General features: G+C 28.0%; 2 protein-coding genes across 4 annotated transcripts in view; both read right to left on the bottom strand.

Annotated features, from left to right (window-relative positions):
• Best2 (bestrophin 2) overlaps window positions 1-15,147 on the bottom strand; it is a 60,178-nt gene extending 45,031 nt beyond the window's left edge. Inside the window, exons 1-4 of one of the 2 annotated variants that reach the window (XM_089224480.1) lie at window positions 14,613-15,147; window positions 2,502-2,612; window positions 1,900-2,074; window positions 1,193-1,322 (exon numbers count right to left, since the gene is read on the bottom strand). In XM_089224480.1, coding sequence (XP_089080606.1) covers window positions 1,193-1,322; window positions 1,900-2,074; window positions 2,502-2,612; window positions 14,613-14,683 — 487 coding nt within the window. In that variant the 5' untranslated portion in view covers window positions 14,684-15,147. The remainder of the gene's footprint in view (window positions 1-1,192; window positions 1,323-1,899; window positions 2,075-2,501; window positions 2,613-14,612) is intronic. The other variant, XM_089224479.1, reaches the window with a different exon arrangement.
• Window positions 15,047-24,749, bottom strand: LOC107174100 (uncharacterized). 2 transcript variants are annotated; one of them, XM_015524919.2, is made up of 5 exons: window positions 24,110-24,749; window positions 21,376-22,294; window positions 18,767-18,908; window positions 17,212-17,471; window positions 15,047-16,028 (listed from the first exon to the last, which is right to left on the bottom strand). In XM_015524919.2, exons 1-5 carry the CDS (start codon window positions 24,140-24,142, stop codon window positions 16,018-16,020), a joined length of 1,365 nt encoding a protein of 454 aa, XP_015380405.2. In that variant the 5' UTR covers window positions 24,143-24,749; the 3' UTR covers window positions 15,047-16,017. The 2 variants fall into 2 exon arrangements, with proteins under 2 accessions (XP_015380405.2, XP_015380404.2); XM_015524918.2 differs by having other exon boundaries at window positions 17,241-17,471; window positions 24,110-24,747.
• Between the last annotated feature and the right edge of the window lie 205 nt (window positions 24,750-24,954).

The raw sequence follows: 24,954 nt of genomic DNA, 5'->3' as shown, positions 1-24,954 counted from the left end.
ATATAGTTATACATAATATGGTAAACTGTGCAGTATAGGTATAGCCTTGCGACCAAAACACTACCTATACCTACCTACCACTGTTGGGCATTGTTCAAAAATTATTATATCCTGCATGCGTTCTACAGGGTAATCTATTTGATTGCAAGAATTATAGTTGTCTATTTTTGTATATTTGAAGTCTTGAAGAAAAAAAACATTGTATATCATATATTATTAGGATGAATATTATATTATTATTATAATTTTTGTTATATAGATAACTATACCTCACTAAATGCGTTAACAGAAATATCTGTCTTTTTTAATATATCAAACTATAATATAGGTACTACCATTACCATACACCTACTACCTAGTTAACATATAATATATGATATTTTTTCCCCCAAATATACAACAATTGACCTAGAAAATGAGCGTAACCGTCAATCTGAATATTAAACAAATCGCCAATTGCCTACCAATGTGTACATTATTATCTCCATTGCGAAACGGCGGATTGACGCTCTGCAGGCTTTGAAATCTGCTGCAGGCACCGAATGTGTGCAAAAGACGAAAAACTATGTAATAATATCTGACTCGTATTATTCTCGCGTTATGTTAATAATATCATGTTGAACGATTAAAAACTTCGCTAGCGGTTATTACAAAAAATGAATAATGACTATATAATAACGGTAGGTACCTACTTATAAATATACAATATATCTCTCGAGCATATAGGTATAATAAAATAATAAAGCTGTGCCTACATCGCCAAAGTATTAAAAGACGATGTTCGAATGTAAATCTGATCGATGTTAAATCTACGGAATGATCCAATTTATTCTCAAACCGCTTCGCGACCCACAACAGTCGCACATTCTTTGAATAAATTGATATGCAACAGGTTCTGGGTTAGACCTATGCGCGAAAATAAAACCGGTCGATGCTCGGGCACCACTTTTGCTAAGAGATATAATTATTAATCAAGTCGATAATAAACAATGTTGCGGTCATTCAAAACATTTGATAACCTAGTCAAAATAATATAATTCATTATAAATGTAGGCTATCACCCATCACTGGCTGTTTATGTATACCTAGTATCTACTTATAGGGAATAATTACAATATATATTCAGACGGGCAGACGGCACGTCCTGCACTTAGTACTTTTATCTATATACAAATCGAGGTTGAGTACTCACCGGCGTCGACGATGTGTTGTAATGTTGGAAATCGTTTTTTCACCCTTATGCTCACTTGCTTCAGAGTTATGACATAGGCCAGTACAGCGTACCTCACTATGTTCCTCCTCATTAACCGTCCTCTCTCGTCCTGAAATAAACAATATTATCTTTTTTTATTTTTTTTCAGGGGGGGGGGGGGTGTCGATTGCTCATAAAAATAAACATTAAAATATGCCATAAACAAATTATCAATTGTGCTTTAAAAACACTTGAAATTGATTGAATAGGCTCAAATACAATTGAATAAGGTACCTAATCCAACTTAGTTGAATTATATATCAGAAATAAAAAAAAAAGGATAATTTTATTAATTAGTTCAAAAATTAACTGAGCCTACATACAATAGGTGTCAATAATAATTGCGGCATATCAGTTGTGAAACTTATTGTAAACACTGGATTGGGAGGGACTGATTTTAGACACTATAATAAATAACTAAAACTACAGGTCTTCTAGTGTCAATGGGGGGGGGGGGGAGAGGGGTAAAACTTAGCCATCTAAATACTCCTGAAGTATATACCTATTCAAAAGTATAATAAACTATGTTAATACGCCTATGATTATGACGTACAATTATACTCGGGTATACAATCCGTTAGAATATAATATATTGTGTTCTTATATAATACTATTAATTATTATGTTATTATAAAATAGGCGCTTACCGTCGTCCCGGGTATCGCCGCACTTGCGAAAAGAGCCAATGTATCGGGCCAAGGCAATAACCTATACTGTTCCCACCATCGTTTTACCACCAGACCGACGTAGAAGCTCATAGCAAACGTCAACGGGACACTCGCAGAATGACCGGCTAAGTAGCACCGGATTTTTATGAACAATCTAAAAATAAAATATAAAATCATCTGTCTAATACTCTAATAATTACCTAGTTTTATCGCATTAAAACGGATTCTTAGTACAATAATTGACTCATATAGAATGTTGATGATTATTGATTATTAACTTAATAGATTAATAATATAGGTACTCGTATTGTCGTATAGGTATATTAATACATTCTTTATTAAATATATTAATAAATTAAAATAGGTATACCGTCCATATTTTGTACATAGGTATACTTATTATATTAAAGCACTTAATTTCGTAATTGCTCATAAATATAACTGTTTTGTATAATATATATAAAGGATTTTAAACTGTATGAGTATTAAACAGAAGCCACCAACAATCCAAATGTTCACTTTAAGAGCCCATTTAGTATAATGCTATTTATTTTAATGTTATTTTTAATGTTTTAACATACTTTTGCTGGGCTTCGGTGAATGCGAACCTGTATGCTAAATTTATAGCAAAATAAACCACTAAATAGGCTGCTAATTCCCTCCACACAAGCTTGTAAACGCTTCCTCGCCATCTAGAATAATGTTAATTATTATTATACATCATTGATTAGGTTTAAGAAAAAAAATAAATACATTTTGTTTATAAGTCTAATACAAAAACCACAAGTGATCTAGTGAATATCTAATAAAATAATTATATCCTGTACTTTCATTTTTAATAATTTATATACACCAATTGGATATTATAATAGGCGGTATACTACAATTAATACAGAATCCTAATTCGATGACCAGTTTACCAAACCTATGAGTCGAGAAGAAGTTCAAATATTCCGAGTATCTACAACATTATAAAGCCAGTCTTGGTATTAATCTATTTGCCTATTATATGGTGATAAGTGCTGAGTAAGGTTAATATTTGAAAACACTTGTTTACAAACTTAAATATTACATTATTAATTAGAATATCAAATAGTACCAATAACAACTACATAATTAAACATAATAATATTGGAGTAACCAAATATTTTTTCTATAATATTTATGCAGTACCTACTTGAAAATTATGTAGGTATTTAATTAAATATTTATTTTCATATACATAATAGACTATAGGTACAATAAAATTAAAATTAAATAGTTGATGATTGTATACCTAATAGTGTTTAGATAAATTTATATGGTGGCCAGTTAATTTTTCTAGATAATAACTATACCACCTCGATAAGAAAACAATTAATTATGCTGAATAAAAAATATGTGTAGTTACCGCTATCACTATTATAAAATTACATATCAGTTATCACTATCTAAATAATCCCCTCTCAGGGATAGTCTAATTATTTTGTTAAGGGGTGAAAGCAGGGAAACGAAGTCGATTTTTAACGAGCACTATTTTATTAAAAATATAATTTATGGTTGTAAGAACATAAACATTGAATGAAATTTTATTGGGATCTACCCCCCTCCAAAAGTTTGATCACCTGGCATCTATGTAAGCTGCCTTAGTGGACTCATCTTGGCGCTCATATTTTGAGTCCATTAAATAATCGAATAAAATATGAGATAAAAGTTCTAAGAATAAAAATACATATAAATGTTCCTAATAGATTATATAGATACATATTATATATTTGTTATAATAAAGTGATTTATAAGTGACATATATAAGCTAGGGCCTAGGAGACGATATAGGTACTTCTATATTTGTTACCTATAGCCTATATATATATATTCATTATATTCACTAAATTGTGTATAATATCTATTTTGCAATTTATTTAAAATCAATCAAAATATTAAAAATGTAGCTAATTATTATTTATTAGCCATTTATCCAATTACTATGTGTTCTTAATTTAATCGATCCTGTTAACCGGAATAACGATTTTTTTCCAAGCACAAACCAGCCTGTTAGAGCCAAATAAACGAATACTAGTAAATGTATTATAATATTTTGTTTTTGCAACCAAATTTTAAATTTTATAGTATCGCTGTTTATTCAAAACGAATCAATGCAATAATTTTAATGTTTTTACTTGAATTTCAGCACGATTCCCATTTATAATATTCTATTGAAATAATGAATATTAAAAATACTCGTAGGTACTGATTTTGATCATAATTAATGTCTCTTACAAAAGCGTATAAAATGTCACAGCTGCAAAATAATGTTATATGTCCTTTTTTAATCCGGCGTGCTTTTTTTAAAACTTTCTTCGGGTCTACATACTATAACTAAATAAATACAATAAATACAAGCAAGGCTAACAAGTTCAGATGATTAATGTTGTTGTAAAATTATTTCAACGAATCTAAAACGTTTACTATACTTAGAGGTACCTATTTAACTACAGACGAATTCCTCTGCTGCAGTAGCACTAACTAAATTATCGAACTAGGTAAATTGACTGAAATCTATAATTATTAGTAAACATCATATAATAGGTATAATACCTACTTAACTCGCATTATTTAGGTCTATTGTGTTCGATCACCATAATATACGAAGTTTACGAATTCGGTTAATAGGTAAATACATGCGTATTTTATGTAGGGGAAGACGGGGTATTACCGTATGCGGGGCAAAATCGTATAATCGGAATGTTATCAATAATTGTTATCATGGAGGTAAAATGAATACACTGATTTGAAACGTTTTGTTTGTTTATTTATTGAATATGATAGTGCACGTGTTTTGATATCACGTTTTCGAAATAAATACGTTTTATGTTATTACATTCAATTATTAATATATTATCAACATTTCAAATAGTGAATTTTTATATGTGAAAAAACTGTACAGGTACGTCTTATATATCATTCAATAGCTAATTAAGTGTAATATAAATTTGTAGTTTGAATACATTCATTAATTAATTTAATGTTTAATATGAAGCTCAATAACTTGTAATAGTCTTATGGGGCAAAATCGTATGGGGCAAAATCGTACGGTTATACACTGTACGGTTTTACTACATTGATAATTTGATAATTGCTATGGTTGAATTTAAACAATTTAATAGTATTGAAATGTTTTATTTTTATTAGAATGGTTCGTAATTACACAAGAAAAACAAACCGACAGTCTTGGTCTGAAGATATGTTTATATTCTAGCTAGAACTGCCAAAAAACTTTATTGTTTTAAGTTTTGTTATTATTTTTTTTTGAAACAGTTATATAAAAGTTATTTTGGTATAGTAATTTATATTTTAAATTTTTTATAAAAAAACAAGGTTTTATTTTATTTTAATGATTATATTATACTATTTACTATGTTTATGTTCTAACTAGAACTGCCAAACAATTTTTTTGTATTAAGTTTTTTTGTTATTTTTATTAAAAAGTAATTTTTTTTGGCCATTTTTATTTCTTTTATTAAAAGAAGATTTTGTTTTATTTCAATAAATGTATAGGTACTTGGGTAAGTTGTATTTGTTGTACTACTGCCAACAGGAGTAGGTTTTATCATATATTATATTGTGTTGTTATTGTTTTTAATTTGTTAACACTTTGAAGAATTAAAAACAATGTTTAGGTACATTTTTGACTAATAAAGATGAAAATATACATGATTTACTACCTACTGCTTAATATTAGTTAAACTTTACAAGTTAATCAAATAAAAGTTCAATACCAATTAATAATTTAGGTACCTACCAATGAATATACCTAATGTACTAAGTTTTTGTATATTAATTATCTTCATACGATTTTGCCCCACAGTACATACGGTTTTACCCCGCACCTGGGGTAAATCCGTATTTTTCCAAAAAAAAGTAAAAGACAAATTAAGCACATTTTTTTTAAAAAAATTTAAAAAAGTTTCAAATAAAAATTATAGGCCATAAGTTTATCTATATTAACCAATTTAAAAAATTTAATTTCGTTAACAATTGCATGATTTACAAGCCATGAAAGCTTAACCGTACGGTACTGCCCCGCCTTCCCCTATTAACGAATTTGGTTTTAATTCTTTTTTTTATCATTTTCATTGGATATATAATTATATATAATAATACAAATAATCTGTATCATATGAATCATAATAATTTATAATACATTATCAATACCTATATACATATACACATCGTAAATATTGATCCTGCTTAGTGCTTATAGGTTATAGCCGGCGATGTTTATATTATGTTATTGAACGCGTTTCTTAATCATGAATTTATTCTTTAGGTATCTATTACAGACCTGCTATATTAAATTATTATTGTCATGATAACAGATTCTAAGCTGTGGTAGAAAATCACCTAGGTATATTTAATATCGATTATACAAGTATCCACAATTCGCCCATATTATTATTCCGCCAAAAAAATCGAAAATATTCACCATAATATTATAATGAAATTCAACCACGTTTTTTAGGCGTGATGTGTACGAAAACCTGAAATTTAAACAAATGTATTGTGAATAATAATAATAATATAATATATGTTAATGCGATACCTCGTTTAGAATTCCGTGTTTTACGGGAATAACGATTTGCATAATACTATTACTGTCATATCATTACGCGAAAAAATACATGTATATTATGTGACGACTTAAATAATAATAATATTATTATTATCACATAAATATAATAATATTTTATTATACACAATGGTTTTACGGTGTATCGGCCTCGGAACGGGCGTGCATGGTCAACGAAGTGCATTCTACAAAGGATAACCGCTTTTTATACAGATACGATTTAGTACTGGAAATAGAACCGGTCATAATATATCCTATACCAATAGAATATAATATATAATAAATAATAATATAACCGGTCTATCGGACACCGCCCTCTGCGCAGACAGTCACTACGGTATACGTTCCGACGTGAACTAGGCTATTTATCTCACCTGGTCGCGAGTCTTCCAGCTGACGATTCAGATTTCCTGGTCCACTGTAGGTATACAACGTTGATCACATTCCGTTCGACTATACCAGCACGCCGATAGAGACAATTTCGGTAAAACGACCGAATCAATAGCTGGATAAAAATATCAAGTCCGCGAGACGACTTACGAGTGTGTAATGTAACGTGAATAACGGGATGTACATACAATGATATCCAATCTCATATGACTTATAAGTCAAGTATCATCAATAGTATAACAATATAATAATAGATATGTCGTGAAATCTTCACGCATTGCAAGATCATCCGACACTTCGATAACACTATTATCTAGACATCAACGCTCGAGTTAAATTCAAACATCGATTAACATTTTTAGTGATTTAATACGATTAACAATTATATTATGTATATATGTAGTTTAACGTATTTCATGATGGTTTTCTTTCTACTAAACGTCGAACACCTCGACCTTATGAGATATTTTTACTCGAAGCCCATCCACTTCGTTGCATAGGAAATTATATATTTATATCATAAAAATAAATACCTACACTGATATACTGAACATATCCTACTAGGTGATGCAGATTACCGGGATTTCCTTAGAACATGCGTTCTCCTTTTAATTCTATCGAGACACACGTGATGTCTACCTTCTAAAGTCACATGTGATAGGAAACTGGTAAACTGGTATACATAGTTATGGTATATTATAATTGAAGGGATAACCATAATAGATTTTATTTCTGGTGGTGATTTTACGTAACATATACGAATTAAATATTACCAGTGGCATCAGAGTAGTTAATGGTAAATACATAAATATTGTGTTCATTATAAAAAGGATTCATTATTTTGGCTGCAATAGACAATCGCCTGCAGCAGGTATGTGTATAGTCAGATTATAAACAGAAAGAGACGTGAAAACAAAATATTTTCGAGACAAAAAAAAAGTTAAGCCTATACACGTCGGAGATTATCGTTGATTATATCATAATATTATATATAATTATGTTATATACTATCAAGTCATACACAATTTGATTTACCAAGCAAGCTCGCCCTCATCAATTTATACAATATTGGTTTCAGAGAAACTAATATCTGAAATAAATAGACCAACAAGCTTCATGTGGGTCTCCTCTCACATTGGGATACCCGGAAATGAGAAAGCTGACTCTATAGCCTATGAAGCCACCACATCCTAACCTCATCCGAAAATTTCAACATTATACATCATAAATTAATGGAAGAATGGCAAAAATTCTGGTCTAACCTACCCCTCTCTAACAAACTGAGAAACGTAAAATTATCTATTAAAAAATTAAAATATCCTCCCAACACCAAACGAAGAGATGAAGTAAATATTACTCGAGCTAAAATAGGCCACTCACATTAAACTCATGCTTATCTCATAAGAAAAGAACCAGCCCCAGTATGCGACACTTGCAATGAGACATTAACACTAGAACATAATATCATCATAAATTGCACCAAATACACGGAAGCCCGCAAGATCCTCAAAAACCCCACCTCACTCCATCAAGCACTCAGTGAAGACAATACGGACGCAATCAATGTATTCTCCATAATATAAACATAAGTCATAAATTTTAAACACATGTAAATACTTGTAATAATTATAATGTTCACTTATTTATATTAATTTAATGCAGGCTAAAGACCTTTGATGTCGAAGCCTTAATAAATTTATAAAAAAAAAATTAAAAAATATTGGTATGTAAAATAGCTATTTTTATTGATTTATACAATATTCTTTTCTAAAACAAAATATAAATGAAGCAAAAGTTACAATATGATGAATTTCTTTGTTAAACACATTTTAAGTTGTACAATTTCTGAGTACCTAAAAAAATGTTTTTATTGCGTCACACTTTTACTCGGTTATAGTATGGCAGCCGTCAGGCGGTAGGTATCGAGAAAAACATTGAAGTGTTGTCGATTTTGCTTTTAAGGAGATTTGATAGATCGCTGTCACTGGCGATAACTGTATTACATGGATACTTTTTTTTTTTGCTTTTCAAGATTACTTTAGAATAGGTAATATTATATATTATTTTATAATTGTAAATGTATTTGTAAAAAAAAATTATAACTGTATTATGAAACTCTTCTTGATATAATTTACCTCTATACATAGTAATGCATACGTTATATTATGTTTAAGAAGATAATATTTTTAATTGAAAATAGTAGAGAACTAAATAAAAAAAGGTAGGTGTGTTATTTTATAATTTAAATATTCAATAGGTACTTTTTATACAGTGTTAACTACTTTTTTATGTAAACAAAACTATATGAATATACTTTTTTAAACGTTTGTTACAAACTACAATGTATTTGTTCGATGTGCCTATGTAATTTATTCTCCATACATCGTACACATTTTGCAATGTGTACAAAATAATGTATAACATATTAGCTATACAGTTGTTGAAGTTTATTGATATTTTTATAGAATATATTAGAATTATATTATAATTATATTTTAGAATATACCTACGATATTTCTTCTTTATTTTTACTTGGTTTAATATGTTAACTGTTTGGTAACAATCTTAGTATGATTATAGTTATTCAATAAGTAATTTTGATCCGTAGCATTTTTAACAGAAAGTTTGAATTATATAACAAACAAATTCAATTTATACTTGTTTTGCATTTTGCATTTTTATTTATGAATTATTTTTTATTTAAATAAGTTGCATTTCAAATGAATTTCAAAGGTCTTAATTAAATTCACAGATCTGGTCTTGAATAATGTTCTTATAAGAGATACTTATTTTCAATTTATCTATATTTTTGACCATTTTTACATTCTAAACGCTTCGGATGCTCATCAAACAGCCAGTTCAATAATCGCTGTGTAATGCTTAATGCTTATAACAGCTCGGAAATGTATTTTAAGTGCGAATGAGTGTTGATGTTTGATTCGAATAAAAAAAAAAACGAATAACTGTTTACAACCTTGCAGTATTTACAAAATGTATTTATAACGTACCATGCATAGGTGGTGTAGGTATACAATAAGACATGGGTAGGTAGTACTCATCGAATATATACATATTTAACGTGCACATATTATATTATATTATATATAAGTACATAATATGTATAATAATACCTTATATCATGATAAATTCCATTGGCCGCGATGAAGTACTGAAACATTTAATATACTACTAGAAATACCGACGACCTGCCTGGTATATAACAAAAGTATTATCATGATAATCGTTAAATAATATTATAAAAAATAAGTACGCGCATATTTCACGAATGGATCTGATTACACAGTTGGCTAGTTGACACACACACGGGAAAATTAATTTACCTATTTTGTTTGTGTTCCATAAAGGAATCCCTAACGATAAATCCTGCAGCAGCACATCACTATGTGGATACTTATAAAGTTATAACTTATGATTAGGACTGGAATTAATAAATAATTATTCGTATTCTTGCTCGTTAAACGTTTGACATATTATAACAACATTTGAAATTTTAAACAATTTTTTTGAGGGACATGTATGTTTTGTGTGAAATAATTGAAGTACTTAAAATAACTGATACTCACGTCGCACTATATTAAAATTATATACTAATTTTGGATGGACGTTTGTATGTTTTCGTATACGATTTCTCAAAATTGAAACCTTCTGCTTGCTATAAAATGCTACTGTATATTCTATAATTGTACAATTCCACTAATTTCTCCATTTTCTTGCATGGGCATGTTCAAAGAATTTTAGAAACCTACCTACAAAGAATTTTGTAAGTTTAATTCGGTTAACATCATAAAATTTTATAATTCTTTCATAGGATTTCGTATCACATTATTTGATATTTCGTTGTTAGTTGATATTGAAACAACAATTTTTAGAGTATTTCAAGTCTATAATCATATTAAAATGAATTTAAATCAATATACTTTGATAGAATTTTTATTTTCTAACGCGTAAGTACGAGTACATTATAGTCATTATATTATATATATATATATAAAACAGTTTTATTCGTACTTAATTATTCTTACATTCTTTTGAATAATAATTAATGTAGGTACCTATATTAAGCAAGAAATCGGTGAAACCCAAACAAATTTTATCATCAGTCATAGATTTAGAAAACGTGTCAAAAAATGAATCATGGTATTAGTATGGTTATGTCTTATTTGATGGTAAAATTCAGTATTTAAATTTTTAATTTACTAAAAAAAAAATAGCTTATAGGACAATTTGTACATTGCTTTACGACTCAAATATTTCTAAAACGCACAGGTAACACTAGAAGGCTTTATTTTTTTTAATTACACACTTTGTTTGTCTATTTATCTAATAACACTACAGTAGGTCATAAGACACAAACCAGTCTCGTCGAGTAAATAGGAAAAAAAAATCAACAGTAAATCACGTTCAACAATAACACCATTGTGTTCTCAACAGAACGTACAAAAGCTTCGAAAAGGGCGTAGTTCATACATATTTGGGCGCACGTGTCTAGAAATGTAATGCCAAGACGATTTCCGATTCCAATAATGCGTATCTAATACATCTGTACCGATGTAGGTTCGGTATGCGTGGACATATTAATCAGTTGTACAAAAATGACACAAATCAAAATTATAACTATAAAAATGATAAAAAAAAATGTAAGAATATTGTAAAATAGGTAGGTACGTGTATATAGGTTTAAGATAGGGTATTTGATTAAAATAATAATGAGATATGTGAACTACCGCTAAGTACACGTAAGAATTAGACGTTTTTCCTAATTCGACCTTGATGGTATTTAACACTGATAATAATTATTTCAATTAAAAATAATTATGGTAAATATTATTTATTATTTATACACGGTGCAAAAAACCGCTATAAGTCCAATAATTCGATGAAAATAATATATCGTCGTAATATATATATATATATATATATTATATCTGTTAAAATACCTAGCACTGTGGCAGAGTATACGAGGACAAACGTGCATCAAGCATATTATACATGATAAGTATACAAATAAATAATAATACATCTGAACCAAGAGTCGACTAAAATGTGCTGTAATAACGATAAGGATCTATCGTTAGATCATTAACGGAGATACGTCATATTATATTATAATATTTGTTACACTTGAATAATAATACAACGATTCTTTGTAATGAAACAATATATAATTATAAACATTAAAAAGTCACTGAAGAATACATTTTTTTTGTTTTGTTCGAAGATGGTAAAAAACCAAGTGACCAAGAATAAAAATGCCCCTTCGTCTGCTGTGACCTTTTATTGTAATAAAAAATATAAAAAGAGTTATTGGGAGGTAGAACCTTGGAAGTAATTACCATGCCACGGTATAATTAAAAAGTAATGATAATTATACTGTTCAAAATATTGTTAATACTTCATTTAATTTTGTAATGCAAATTTTTATAAGACCAGTGTGGTTTTTTAAGCAATCAGGTTTATTATAATTTATCGTTGTATGACATTATGTTGATAATAACTATATTATTTACAAATTATATCGCCTATCGGAAATATTATGAACATGTCTATACTATATATTTAGAAATTTATAAGCATAGTATTTTTAAGTTTTGTAAAACTCAGATGCGTTAAATTTTTTTTAAATAAGTAAGTACTGTAGAGTGTAGAATATAGTTATTGAAATTCATAGATAGCTTTATATGGTCTATGATGGGTAACATTTTATAACTATATGTCTATATAAGTATTAAGTATAATACTTTATGTGATATCTATATTATTCGAAATAATAAAATATAACGAACAATCAATTATTAAATAAAATTGAAAAATGTTTTGTTTTAAATAGGTACCTATATAAATATCAAATTTTAAACTTAACACTAAATATAGCCATTTGATCAATATACGAATAATAAATGAGTATTTACAGCACATCCTATAATGCTACTCCAGTAAAATATGTACAATTTTCAAACCTAATTAAGTATTAGTTAATAATGTTTGATATTCAACACTTTAAATATGACCTCAACATTTAACTGAAATTAATTTAATTATTTTTAAAATTATTTGGACACTATCTAAAATCGAAGTTCACGTAACTATATAAATTTTGATCGATTTGCAAAATCATCGCCCAAGGCGTTAAACTATAAAAAAAAGATTATGTTAAGTTACTATAACAAACCAGTTCTATCATAGATACCTACTCGGTGAATATTTTATTAATAATACTGTATATTCAATATTGTATCATAATGTTTACAAAATCACGAATTATCATTATTATAAGTTATTATTATTATTATTATTATTTTTATTGAAAGAGAAAAGAGGCTTCAACAACTAAGGTTATTAGTCTTGTGTAGGTACATATTAAATTGTGTGAGTTACATTATAATGATTAAAATTAAAAAGTTACAATAGTCTTAAATTACGAATACATGTTAGTTAAAAATTATTTACAATGTTAATTTGTGTGAGAAAATTTAAGATTTTTATGTTGTTGTCTTCATATAGAGAGCTTCTTCTAAGTTGTTGGGTATTAATAAGGTATTTCGGATGTTTTGAAGGTCTGGACAGTTTAGAATGATGTGTTGAATGGTTAGGTTTTCTTGGCATTTATTACATATTGGTAGTGGATCTTTAATGATTAAAAATTAATGGGTCAGAAAAGAATGTCCAATTCTCACTCTGGCTAGAGTGACTTCTTGTTGTCTGTAATTATGGAGATGGTCCCACTTCTGAGTACATTTTTTGATTTTTTTTTTTAATTTGTTGGAAGGCAGAACAGAAACTATTATTTATTAATATAGAGTTTGAAATAATGAGAAATAATTTTACTTTAGATTAATTTGTATTTTTTTGTTTATTCGAAACCATCAGATATATTTCCACCAAAAACATAATCGACAAAGAATTTACTATAATAATTATATTTGACGTAACAATTATGTTTAAATTATCCGTAACAAAATAATACTACTTAACCTTTATAATACAGAGCGTAGTGATGCACTACTATAGGTGCATATTAACCTACGTAGTAATCATAATGGGTATTTTATTATTATTTCAATATGGAAATAATAATTGTTAGGGAATCAATAATTGCATTTTGGACAATAACAATAAATTTAATATAGGTAAGTACCTAAAAATTGACTCATGGCTTTTTATATATTTTAATATTTAGTTGGTACTTTCAAAAAAATAATGATTCAATTATTATAGACCATCTATTTCCAGAGAAAAATTGTGCAGAGATTTTGTTTAAATTTTAAAATATCATATAAAACGATCTTACTATGTATCCACAAACAATATAAAGTACTAAGTACTTGAATAATTAAAAAGAAAACAAAAGCATTTAAAAAACATTATTGACCATGGCTGGTTTGAAGCTCGTGTAGCCAATCAAATAAAAAACAAAATAATCTACTTCTATCATAGCATATTTATATATACTATACAATCAAAACTCAAACGTAGCGTAGAAGCTTATAAATCTATCTGTTAATGAGGGGAAAATAATTATTATCCCGTGTATGCAAGCATCTGTCATGGAACGATATTACAATAATAAATAATAATAGTATTGTCATACTGCTTGTCTGGTTCCCAAGTGTAAAATATGTTTTTTAATAGGAGAAAAAATCGGTTTCAATAAACCATAAGACTTTCTACTCACTTGCAAAGTATACTGCCAAAACATCCAAAACTACTTCCGTTGGCTACGAGACGCGAGTACGAAACGGTCATAATTTCAAAGAGCGTAAATCCTCACGTAGATCGCGTATCCATCAAACACCACGGACACACATCGTCACATATTATTACTATTATTATTGTTATTTAAATCACATATTATTTAATTATTGTGTGATGGATCGCACAATGCCGTTCTGCGACGAACACGACTAAAATAATGTGTGTGTGTATAGATTACCAGAGGAATATCACAAAAACGTCGAAGATTGATGAACTGGTTGTTTTTTTTTCGTTGGTTTTATTGACGATAAAAAAAATATATACTCTTATATTATTATGCAACAACACTTAGATGACATAATATACGTGAAATAATGACAAACTCGACGGATATAAAATCAATACAATACAATATGAATACGAACAGATATTTTATTATTATTATTTCTACTACACATACGCGCGCGCTCGAACTCGCAAATCTGTCGTTCGACTTGCCGTGCGTATGGTTCTGCCACTTCTGTCGGCCAGACCATCATCGGACTCCGTTTGCGTTATTTTCACTGCTCTCCCTCCATTTGTCCGATCATTTTATGTATCGAAAACCTGCATGGTGTACCGGTGTAGTGTATAAGCTATAGTATGGGTAGGTACAGGTAGTACTATAGGTAAGGCAAACGCTACCATTATTATTATTATTATCATCATCATCACGATGCATTCTAGGTACCATATTATATGTATATATATATATATATATATATATATATATATATTATGTTCAATGGTTACAATTGGCATAACATTTTCTATAATGTTTAAATTATTATAATATAACAATACGCGAATGTGAGTTTAATATGTAATAATAACAGATACGCGTAGGTGTGATGTATTGAAATTGAATTAAGTGCCTCCGCGGTGGTGTTTGTTGCTTAGGAATATTATCATGTTGATCGGCGGAGGGCCTACGATAACATCGGACGATTTAACAATAATATTTTAATACATAACAACTCGAATGCAACAGCCATAATATAATTATACTATATTCACGGCGACGTTCTTCGATGTTTTCTATTTACCCCGTACAGAGCAGGCCCTAAACCTAGCTATAATACATAAATATATTGTTATTTACCGCGTATATTGTGTTACAGTAAAAATAAGCCTATACGACGACGACACAAGTCGGTATGTCGAAGCTAATATTATATAATATGTAAATAGGAACTTCGTACTCGGCTACATGACTGCGAAGGCATGTAACGATATAAATACAATATTTATATAGGAAGGTAGGTGATACTTAAAATGTATGCGAACTGCGTACGTCTATCCGAATAACAGGAGTTCATTTTTTCTCAGTCTATATTCAGTCGGTGTTAACATTCCTCTGAAACACACACCGATAACAAAGTTCATTAAAAACCATCAGGGAGACACTATTATACATAAATTTATGACGTAGATATAGTATATAGGTAAAATAAGCAAGTAGGTCTATAATTGGCACTCTCGTTATTGTATAGGTACTATACAATATGACCTGCGGCTACGAGCACATTGAAAAATTGTAAAAAACACGGTTATTCTAAATAATAGGAAACATTACAGTATTAACTATGCAGCTATGTGAATGTGAAAAATACTCTCCGCCATGTGAAGATTGGATGAAGACAAATAAATTTGCAATGGGAGAATCAATTTAACATTGTTTAATATTAATTAATACAATACCTACATTAATTTTCTAGTAATGTTATTGTAAAGTAGTTATAATTTTGCGACTCGACTCGTTCGTATATTATTTTATAGGTATACGATAATATGCACACTAGCACACTTATTGTGGGACAGGCTACTTACATGATATAATATATAGCCACAAACCCACAACTAAGGTAACATTTTTAGACTAATTCATTGGATAGAATACTGAAATATAAAGATTTCCGCTCCCTTTAAATAACAAATTTAAAATACATCAAAATTAATAATATAATACAATTGCAAAGATATTAGGTAAATATACTAGTTGATCATAAACTGTGGTAAGGTGTCTTGCGCATGATGTACCTACATATAGATTAAAGATTTGAAAAACAATTTTGTTTCATACCTACCTAGCACCTTCTATCGTTTAATCCAATGTTTTACTATTTGCATCACCGAGAATAATTTTTTACACGTAGCAGATGGCTGTAACTGGCATAATATATTTTAATGATGTAAACTACTTGAATAAATTTGTTTAAATCGGGATGAAGATAATCATTAGGTATTTACTTTTTAATTATTCTAAGTGATGATCAGCGTGTTTAACATTTTTTTCACTCATAATCTCTGCTATATATTTTTATGAATTGAAAAAAATGTGATACCGAAAGTTTGGGAGTGCTAAATGTTAAGCACTCCTTAACCCCACGACCATACTCTATCGATGCGCTAATTCCAAGTGTACCAGTGCACTGTACATATATATATTATATATGGTATAGATCAAGTATAGATCGTATATAACAGCACAGCAACGAGTGATATACTAATTATACTATATATATATTATTATAATATACTTTCGAATAATATTCGGCACAAACCGAACCTCAATACGGTATCAAAAGTGACGGACACTCCTTTAGCCGTCATTTTTTTGAAAAGAGCCCAGCATTCTTTCTCTTTGTCGGACTTCAGCATCGGTTGGCCGTCGAGTACATCGCAACGGACGTCGATCTGTGTGATCTCCTTGTCTCGCAGCATTTCTTCATCGTCGTCGCTGTCACGATTAGAAATTACGACTTCTTTTACGACCGTCCCATCGTCTTCATCATCATCCCTGAAATTAAACGTTAACCTTGTATTTTAATTTTACTACTTCAAACAATCAATATTATAGACGCAAACGAGACGTACACGACATGGTCGAATTTCATCTTTCGTCTGTCCCTTTGGTATAGCGACGATAAAATAACTATATAATATTACATAACAATAATATTATATACCTATAACGATGGGGTACAACAGAAGTACTACCAAAATTTCGATGGGGTAATTCTGACAAGGTAAGATAATCACGTGACACACGTATCATAATATAATAGTATGTCATTTTACAATCACATTCGGCGTATTTTTCCCCATTTATATGTTATTATAGGTATTTATAGGTACATCGATATAGTATAAGTACATCATAATGTATATGTTAGGTGTATAGTTTGTCGTGTTTACACGCAGTAAAATTATTGTGGAAACTCGGATAATTTTCAATAAATTGAAATTATGGATGTATAGCATGCCGACCATACAATATGTAAGGTTTCATAATGTAGGTCATGTCGTTAAAGAAATATATGCGATTTTAACTATTACAAAATAAAGATATCTTCATAGTCCATGTGTTATACTAGATATAATAGCAGTGTATCATCTATAAAATTCTTAAAGTACCTATAAAATACTATTAAAAGGTAAACATGCACGTTATGACATGAAGCAAATATATGATATATTATCTTATGATAAAATATATAATATAATATGTACATTGTACATACATATATCATGACAAATTATTTTCTGCAAACACGATTTGAATTATAACATTATTCAATTATTTTTATATCTTCAAACTCAACCTTACATACATAACGCATTATATCTATTAGCAAACAAAAAAAATGGTTATTCATGTAAAAAAATAATATTAAGTTAAATGTAATATTTATATCTTTATTGAAAAATACAAACCAAAATTATTAAAAATTTTATAGAAGCTGAATGCCTTGTAAAATATAACTTACAATTCTTTATTGTAAATTTGGTTATCTAAAGCTAGGCGTAACGTTTTTGTTTGAGAAAAATCTCAATGTATATTACATTATTATATTATACTACGAGTATATAAAATCAATATTATATTGCAACGTAAAATAGGCAGGTTAGTTCAAACATTTTACATCAATTTACAATTTTCTATTTTGTTTTTAAGTTAAAATTAATAAATAATATTTTTATATTTAATTTATGATCTAATTTTCATTTTAAGCACTTATACTACATTTTATTGAAACAAATAACTATGTACACTAAGTTAAATCTATATGAAAATAAATATTTTTATTATACCTTGTCATATCTACTGTTCTTGATTTAATCAATGATTTTCCAACACGGTTATTGAGAAGTTTTGGTTTTCCAATCGATGTCATTGCACTATCAAATGATTTTTGATGATAACGCATACTGTTATTAAATTGAGGAAATGTAACTATAAAATAATAAAATAATATTATTATAAATTTAAAAAAACGATTTTCTCGAATTAATTTACGAATTTTTGTTGAATTCGCTTAACTACTGTTTGCATTGGTGTTTATTAACGCAGTTTTAGTTGATTTAATTAAATGCATGTAAAAATTATTCTTTTAAAACTTTTATAAGTAGCTTAAAAACTAAAAAGTTTTAGCATAACGTTTAAACATGAGCACAAAAACTTTATTTGTATTTTGTAGTTGATAACGTTGTTAACAACAAGTGGATACAAAGTTCAATAAATAATATTTAAATACAATTTCACTCGAACTCGTATCAATAATAATTTACACTTAAAAATATTCTAGCTGGAATAACTTTGGATTCTGAACCAGTGTTGCCCAACCCGTGGTCTATATGTTTAGAGTCTAAACTATATTAAGAAATCGGAAAGAATTATTTTTTAAGCAAAACAATTGAACAATTTTAATGAAAAGTAAAAACACTCAACCTCAGTAAATTATACTTAAATGGCTTATTTATTCAAAATAATAAAATCTTATGGCTTAATATTAAAATTATAATTCCCAAAATTAATATACCTACATTATTTAATATATTTCATGTAAGCAAGAGTAAATCCAAGCAGGAGAACTTGAAGAAAGTGATTCTCTCCTCCCCGTTCACAAAAAATATAATATAATTTTTCATTAACTGTTAAAAAACAATATCGTAAAAATGTTTTTAGTTTAAGTGGCTCTTAATTTAACTATTTCAAGGTAAATACTTATTTTTATTACACAATGATGTATGCTCATAATGACACATTTACGAACCAGCTATCGAAAACTAATTTAATAAATATTCTTAATTTTATTGCATAAATATTAAACTTGTAATCAAAAACCGTATCAAAGAAAAAAAAGCGGGTAAGTTGTGGATGTCGCTCTGCTGTACAGTAGGTTACAAGTGGGTTACTGTAATGGATGAAATTACATTTGAATCCAATGCTATTATATCATAGTATACGAAAAACGATTCTAAGCGGAGACGGTTTATCTGTCTAGGATATATTATAGATTATAAAACATTTTTAAATCTTAGATTTAAAGAGAAAAATTGTTATGCATTTCTAGCTTAAAATAATTTACAAATTTTCGTGATTTTTACGTATGTTGTCAAAATTCAAACTTGAATGCTTATAAAAAAAATTGTGACTATATATTTCTTTTATTTTCAACTGCTATTGTAAAAATAAGTTAGGAGCCTTGTATTTAATTTTCAAATCTTAGATAAAAAGGAAATTTTTTATGAATTTCTAACATAAATTAATTTGAACATTGCCGTATTTTTTACGTATTTAGTCAAAATTTGAACTTTAAATGCTTATAAAAAAAATCGTGTCTATGTATTTTTAATATTTTTCAACTACTATTGTAACAGTGTGTTAGAAGCCTTGTATTAAATTTTCAAGCTTTTCTATTTTTATCGATACTAATTTAAAAAAAACTAATAATGATAAAAAATTGGAAATAACTATGAATAGTTTAACTTAAGTTGAAAATTTCATGGTGGATATAATATACTTATATAAACATTCGGTGAAAATATTATGTATCTATGTTCATTTGTATTAAAGTTACATAAAAAACCAAAATCGATGTTGTCGAAAACTGATTGTGCGTAAAATTTCTCGTTTTCCCCTTAATTTTTAGTTTGTTTATCCCGATTATTTAGAAAAATATTATGAATTATGATATTATGAATTTTTTACTTTTGACCTCTCAAAGTACCAACTAGATCCACTTTATGATCGAACGAGGCACTGAAGTCAAAAACCGAAGCAGTTTTACTGCCCCAAAACGTGATGAAAGACACAAAAAAAAAAATACACATGCTGGCAAAATCAATACATTCCTTTCTCCGCTCAGAATCTAAAATGAATTATTAATATATAATTTATTTGTATACGATATAATAGGATACTGGATATCACTATATAATTTATGAATAATTAAATTTATGTGGATTTGTTTTTTATATGTATGTATAAATATTTTTGATTATTATTAAGTATTTGATTACATTTTTAAATTTATTATCTAATATTTTAATTTACGTAAAATTATAAATTAGGCTACTTATTCAATTTGGAAAGGAATGAAAGTGTAAATTATAACACACTAGAATATCGTACATTTTTTGGACCAAACGATCTGTATATATAAGGTTTTAAATTTCTATCATTTCAACCAAATTCGAAGATAATCGAATGATATTCTAGTTAGTTATTATATGTATTAATATTATTAGTTAATTATACATATTTTTTATTTTATTTTTAAACCAGAAAATGTTACAATCTGTAAAACGATGATTTACAATTAGTACAAGTGAACATAAAGAAAAGATAAAATAACAAACAATAAGTTAAATTATATTACAATTATTTACATAGTTAAGTAATTTAAACAATAACTTACCCGTTTTTGTGGACACGTCATCGGGTGTTGGCGATTCCTCTACATCACTGCCAACTGGACTTAAAAGTGACATCATCGTTACTACTTCAACATTTTGATTCTTTTTGCCAAACTTTTGAGCAATCGGTAGACGGCTATCAACATCAATGCTTTTATGGAAAGCTTTACTCCTACAAGATTTCAGCTTCCTGGTTGGGAATCTATGTACATCTTGAGATTTTCTCCGTGAACTTCCTGAATAAAGTCCTTGTGTAGGGTTCACGCTTTGTTGCCTCGACGAAGGCGCCGACATTGCTCTAGCCAAAGTTTGCCTTTCATTCTGTTGTTGTTTCGCAGTTTTATAAAACCTAACTCTTCTTGCGGCAGCTGAAAGAGGTTTTTCTTCCTCACTAGAGTCTTCTGGTGAATTTTCATCTTCTCCCTCATGGTTCTGGAGCTGTACTTCCAACGCGGTACGAGTAGGGTCCCTTTCCTCTTCTTGTATTGATGACTCTTGTACATGATCAATAGATTCCATCAAAGGGTCTTCGATAACATTTCTTGCCAAATAAATATTAATACACGATTTTGACTGTTCGCGATCGATCCATGCCTGTTTTATTCTTTGTGCAAATTGTTCTTTGGATTCATGTAAAACTTCCGGTTTTAAACATACTTTTGTCGGATTCGCTGTGGGTCTAGATTTTTTTTCATTTTTTAAAAGCTTATTTATAGAACGGGAAATTATTTCTGTACTACAATTATTATCTGTTTCAGTTTTATTGAAATTAGAATCTTTTTGTAACCATGCTTTTTTTGACAATATTTTTTTTTCATCATGACTGTCTGCGTAAACGTTTGACAAAGTTTTGGACTTTTGACTATCAGTACTGTATTTATTAATTACGTCTTTAGACATACCAAACAATTTTGAATTCACCTAAAATGTGTAATATAAATATTCTTAGCTACAACATAATATATTAGTTAATTGCCCATACATATTAATTCCTAGGTACCTGACCAAACAAGAACATCGAGAACTATGTGAAAATGTAAACATTAATTTCCATTTTGTTGATGCAATAATTTAATCATGCTGTAATTTCTATTACCAACTTGATTACGATAAATGTTATTAAAATTAAAATTAAATAAATAATAAGAAGAATAAGCTGATTCACAAATAATAATAACAAAAATTAATAACTGAAGTGATTAAATGAAAAAAATAATGCTTCTATACCAATTTGTATAATATATTATACTAACAACATTGTAATTTCCGATTGGCGTTAATTAATTAATAAATTAATAAAACCCTACTTCAAAAATTAAAACGTGAATGCTGATTTTACGTTTTGTAAAATAGTAAATAATTTTTTTTTATTCATGCCATTTATTAATTATTATTTATTACACACTATTAATAACCAATTATAAATATTACTTAACGTGAAAATATTTTTGTTAATGGGAAAAATATATTTATCATGAGAATAATATAATATAAACTAATATTTAATATTGTTTTATATATGTCCGATATATGGATGCCGGATGCGTATATACAGTGTGATCACGATAAGTGGAAACACTCAATAACTATGTGCAGGCTTCATATATTTCAATTCTGCTTTTTCGGCTAACTAATAAACATTATTATACACATTTTCAAATAATTAGACTATTTTTTTGACACTTAACTTTGCGCATGCGCACAATAACTTTTTTTTTTTAATTGCATGATCCATTTTTGAACACAAATTATTTTTTTTGGTATTTTTTTATGAATTTTAGTGGTTGAATTTCTTTTCTAAGTCAAAAAATGACCAAGTTACAGCAATTTGATTTTACGTTATTTGCACGGGTATAACAAATTATAAAATACTTAGTTAATAATAATAAATACATGAATAATAAAAATAAAATTACAAATATTAATTTTTTTATTCATACAAGTTTTATTTATCTAACAAATTGTTCAAACTGTGCACCATGGTGCTGTAAACAACATTCAACACGAATTAAAAATTCTCTGTTAATAGCAGAAATAATTTGTACCTCAGGTATTTCATAAATTGGATTAGTTATTTTTATTTTTTTATTATTAACTAAGTATTTTATAATCTGTTATACCCGTGCAAATAACGTAAAATCAAATTGCTGTAACTCGGTCATTTTTTGACTTAGAAAAGAAATTCAACCACTAAAATTCATAAAAAAATACCAAAAAAAATAATTTGTGGTCAAAAATGGATCATGCCATTTAAAAAAAGTTATTGTGCGCATGCACAAAGTTAAGTGTCAAAAAAATAGTCCAATTATTTGAAAATGTGTATAATAATGTTCATTAGTTAGCCGAAAAAGCAGAATTGAAATATATGAAGCCTGCACATAGTTATTGAGTGTTTCCACTTATCGTGATCATACTGTATTATACATATATGTATACCCAAATTGTGTTTACTTTAAAAATGTTACATAGTTTAAAAACAATTTGTAAAAAATTAAAAAAAGCTAATAGTAGCCTAGTAACTGAAGTTTACTATATAATAATAATGTATGAGTAATAATGTATATTTTATATTTTATCATAAACACCTGCAGAACCTCTTAAAATTACAAAAATTATATGACGTATATGACACGTGATATGGTGAAAATATTGTATTATATCATAATTATCTTAGTATAATATGGTTAATTTAAATTATATTTAGTTGATTTAATATTTAATTATTTTAGTACTTACATATTTTAACAACGAAGATTTGAACGCGTACATTCGACTCCGGCAGTGACACAAACACTTCTAAGCGTATTTGATTTGTCTTTTACATGAACTTCTCATAATTTATTGATCTTGAGAAAATATTGTTTTCACGGTATATTTTCATGCGTTTTTGCCGGTATAATGACTTTGTTTATAATACGTCACCAAGACGACAAACCATCGACCAACTATATTTTTAGTCGCTTAAATGTTCATGTAAACTTTTTTACTCTTCTTAACACATTTGAAGTGTCGTTATAATTAATTGTTTTTAGAATATAAATTTAATATGTAATTTTGACATTTATCTAAAGTTAATGAACTTTAAAGTTTCAACACTTCATACTAAATAATTTATTTTAAACACTTTTTAATTTTATTTTAATCATTTGATGGACGTACTGCACGTACTTTTACTTTGATTATTGATTATAAACTATAATTGATATAAACTAGTTGCTTTTGTTCTTACCGATTTGGTTTTAGTATACGCGCCTGTCACTTAATGAATCTAAGTTAATTTAAATTCACAGACTTCTGACACAAAAACAACCATTATGAATAATATAAATTATTCGTAATACTTAACTACTTTAAACAAAACTTAAGTAATAAAATTTAAATTTATAGAATATTAAATTGTATAAAAGTATTTTAGAATATTACAATTTTAGAAAACCGTGATAACCTGTAAACAATAAACCACTATTAAGATCTTAATGATTTATCTGTTTACATAGCGCCGCCAGGAATTTTGTCAGGGGGGTGCATCGTGCATAGTATACTTTGATTTCTAAATAATGTTTAAATTATTTTAATTAAAT

Source organism: Diuraphis noxia, unplaced genomic scaffold (assembly GCF_037042655.1).
Source record: "Diuraphis noxia isolate RWA-SAM2 unplaced genomic scaffold, SU_Dnox_SAM2 contig0003, whole genome shotgun sequence".
Classification (NCBI taxonomy): domain Eukaryota; kingdom Metazoa; phylum Arthropoda; class Insecta; order Hemiptera; family Aphididae; genus Diuraphis; species Diuraphis noxia.
This window is presented reverse-complemented; position numbering and strand designations above follow the sequence as displayed.

Bases quoted from the DNA above. Each gene is read 5' to 3' on its own strand.
- LOC107174100 (XM_015524918.2), bottom strand. From the start codon at position 24,142: ATGTACGCGTTCAAATCTTCGTTGTTAAAATAT. The intron at 22,295-24,109 runs GTAAGTACTAAA...TACACATTTTAG, and splicing joins AATCTTCGTTGTTAAAATAT to GTGAATTCAAAATTGTTTGG. The intron at 17,472-18,766 runs GTATAATAAAAA...GTTTAATTTCAG, and splicing joins AGAACAGTAGATATGACAAG to GGATGATGATGAAGACGATG.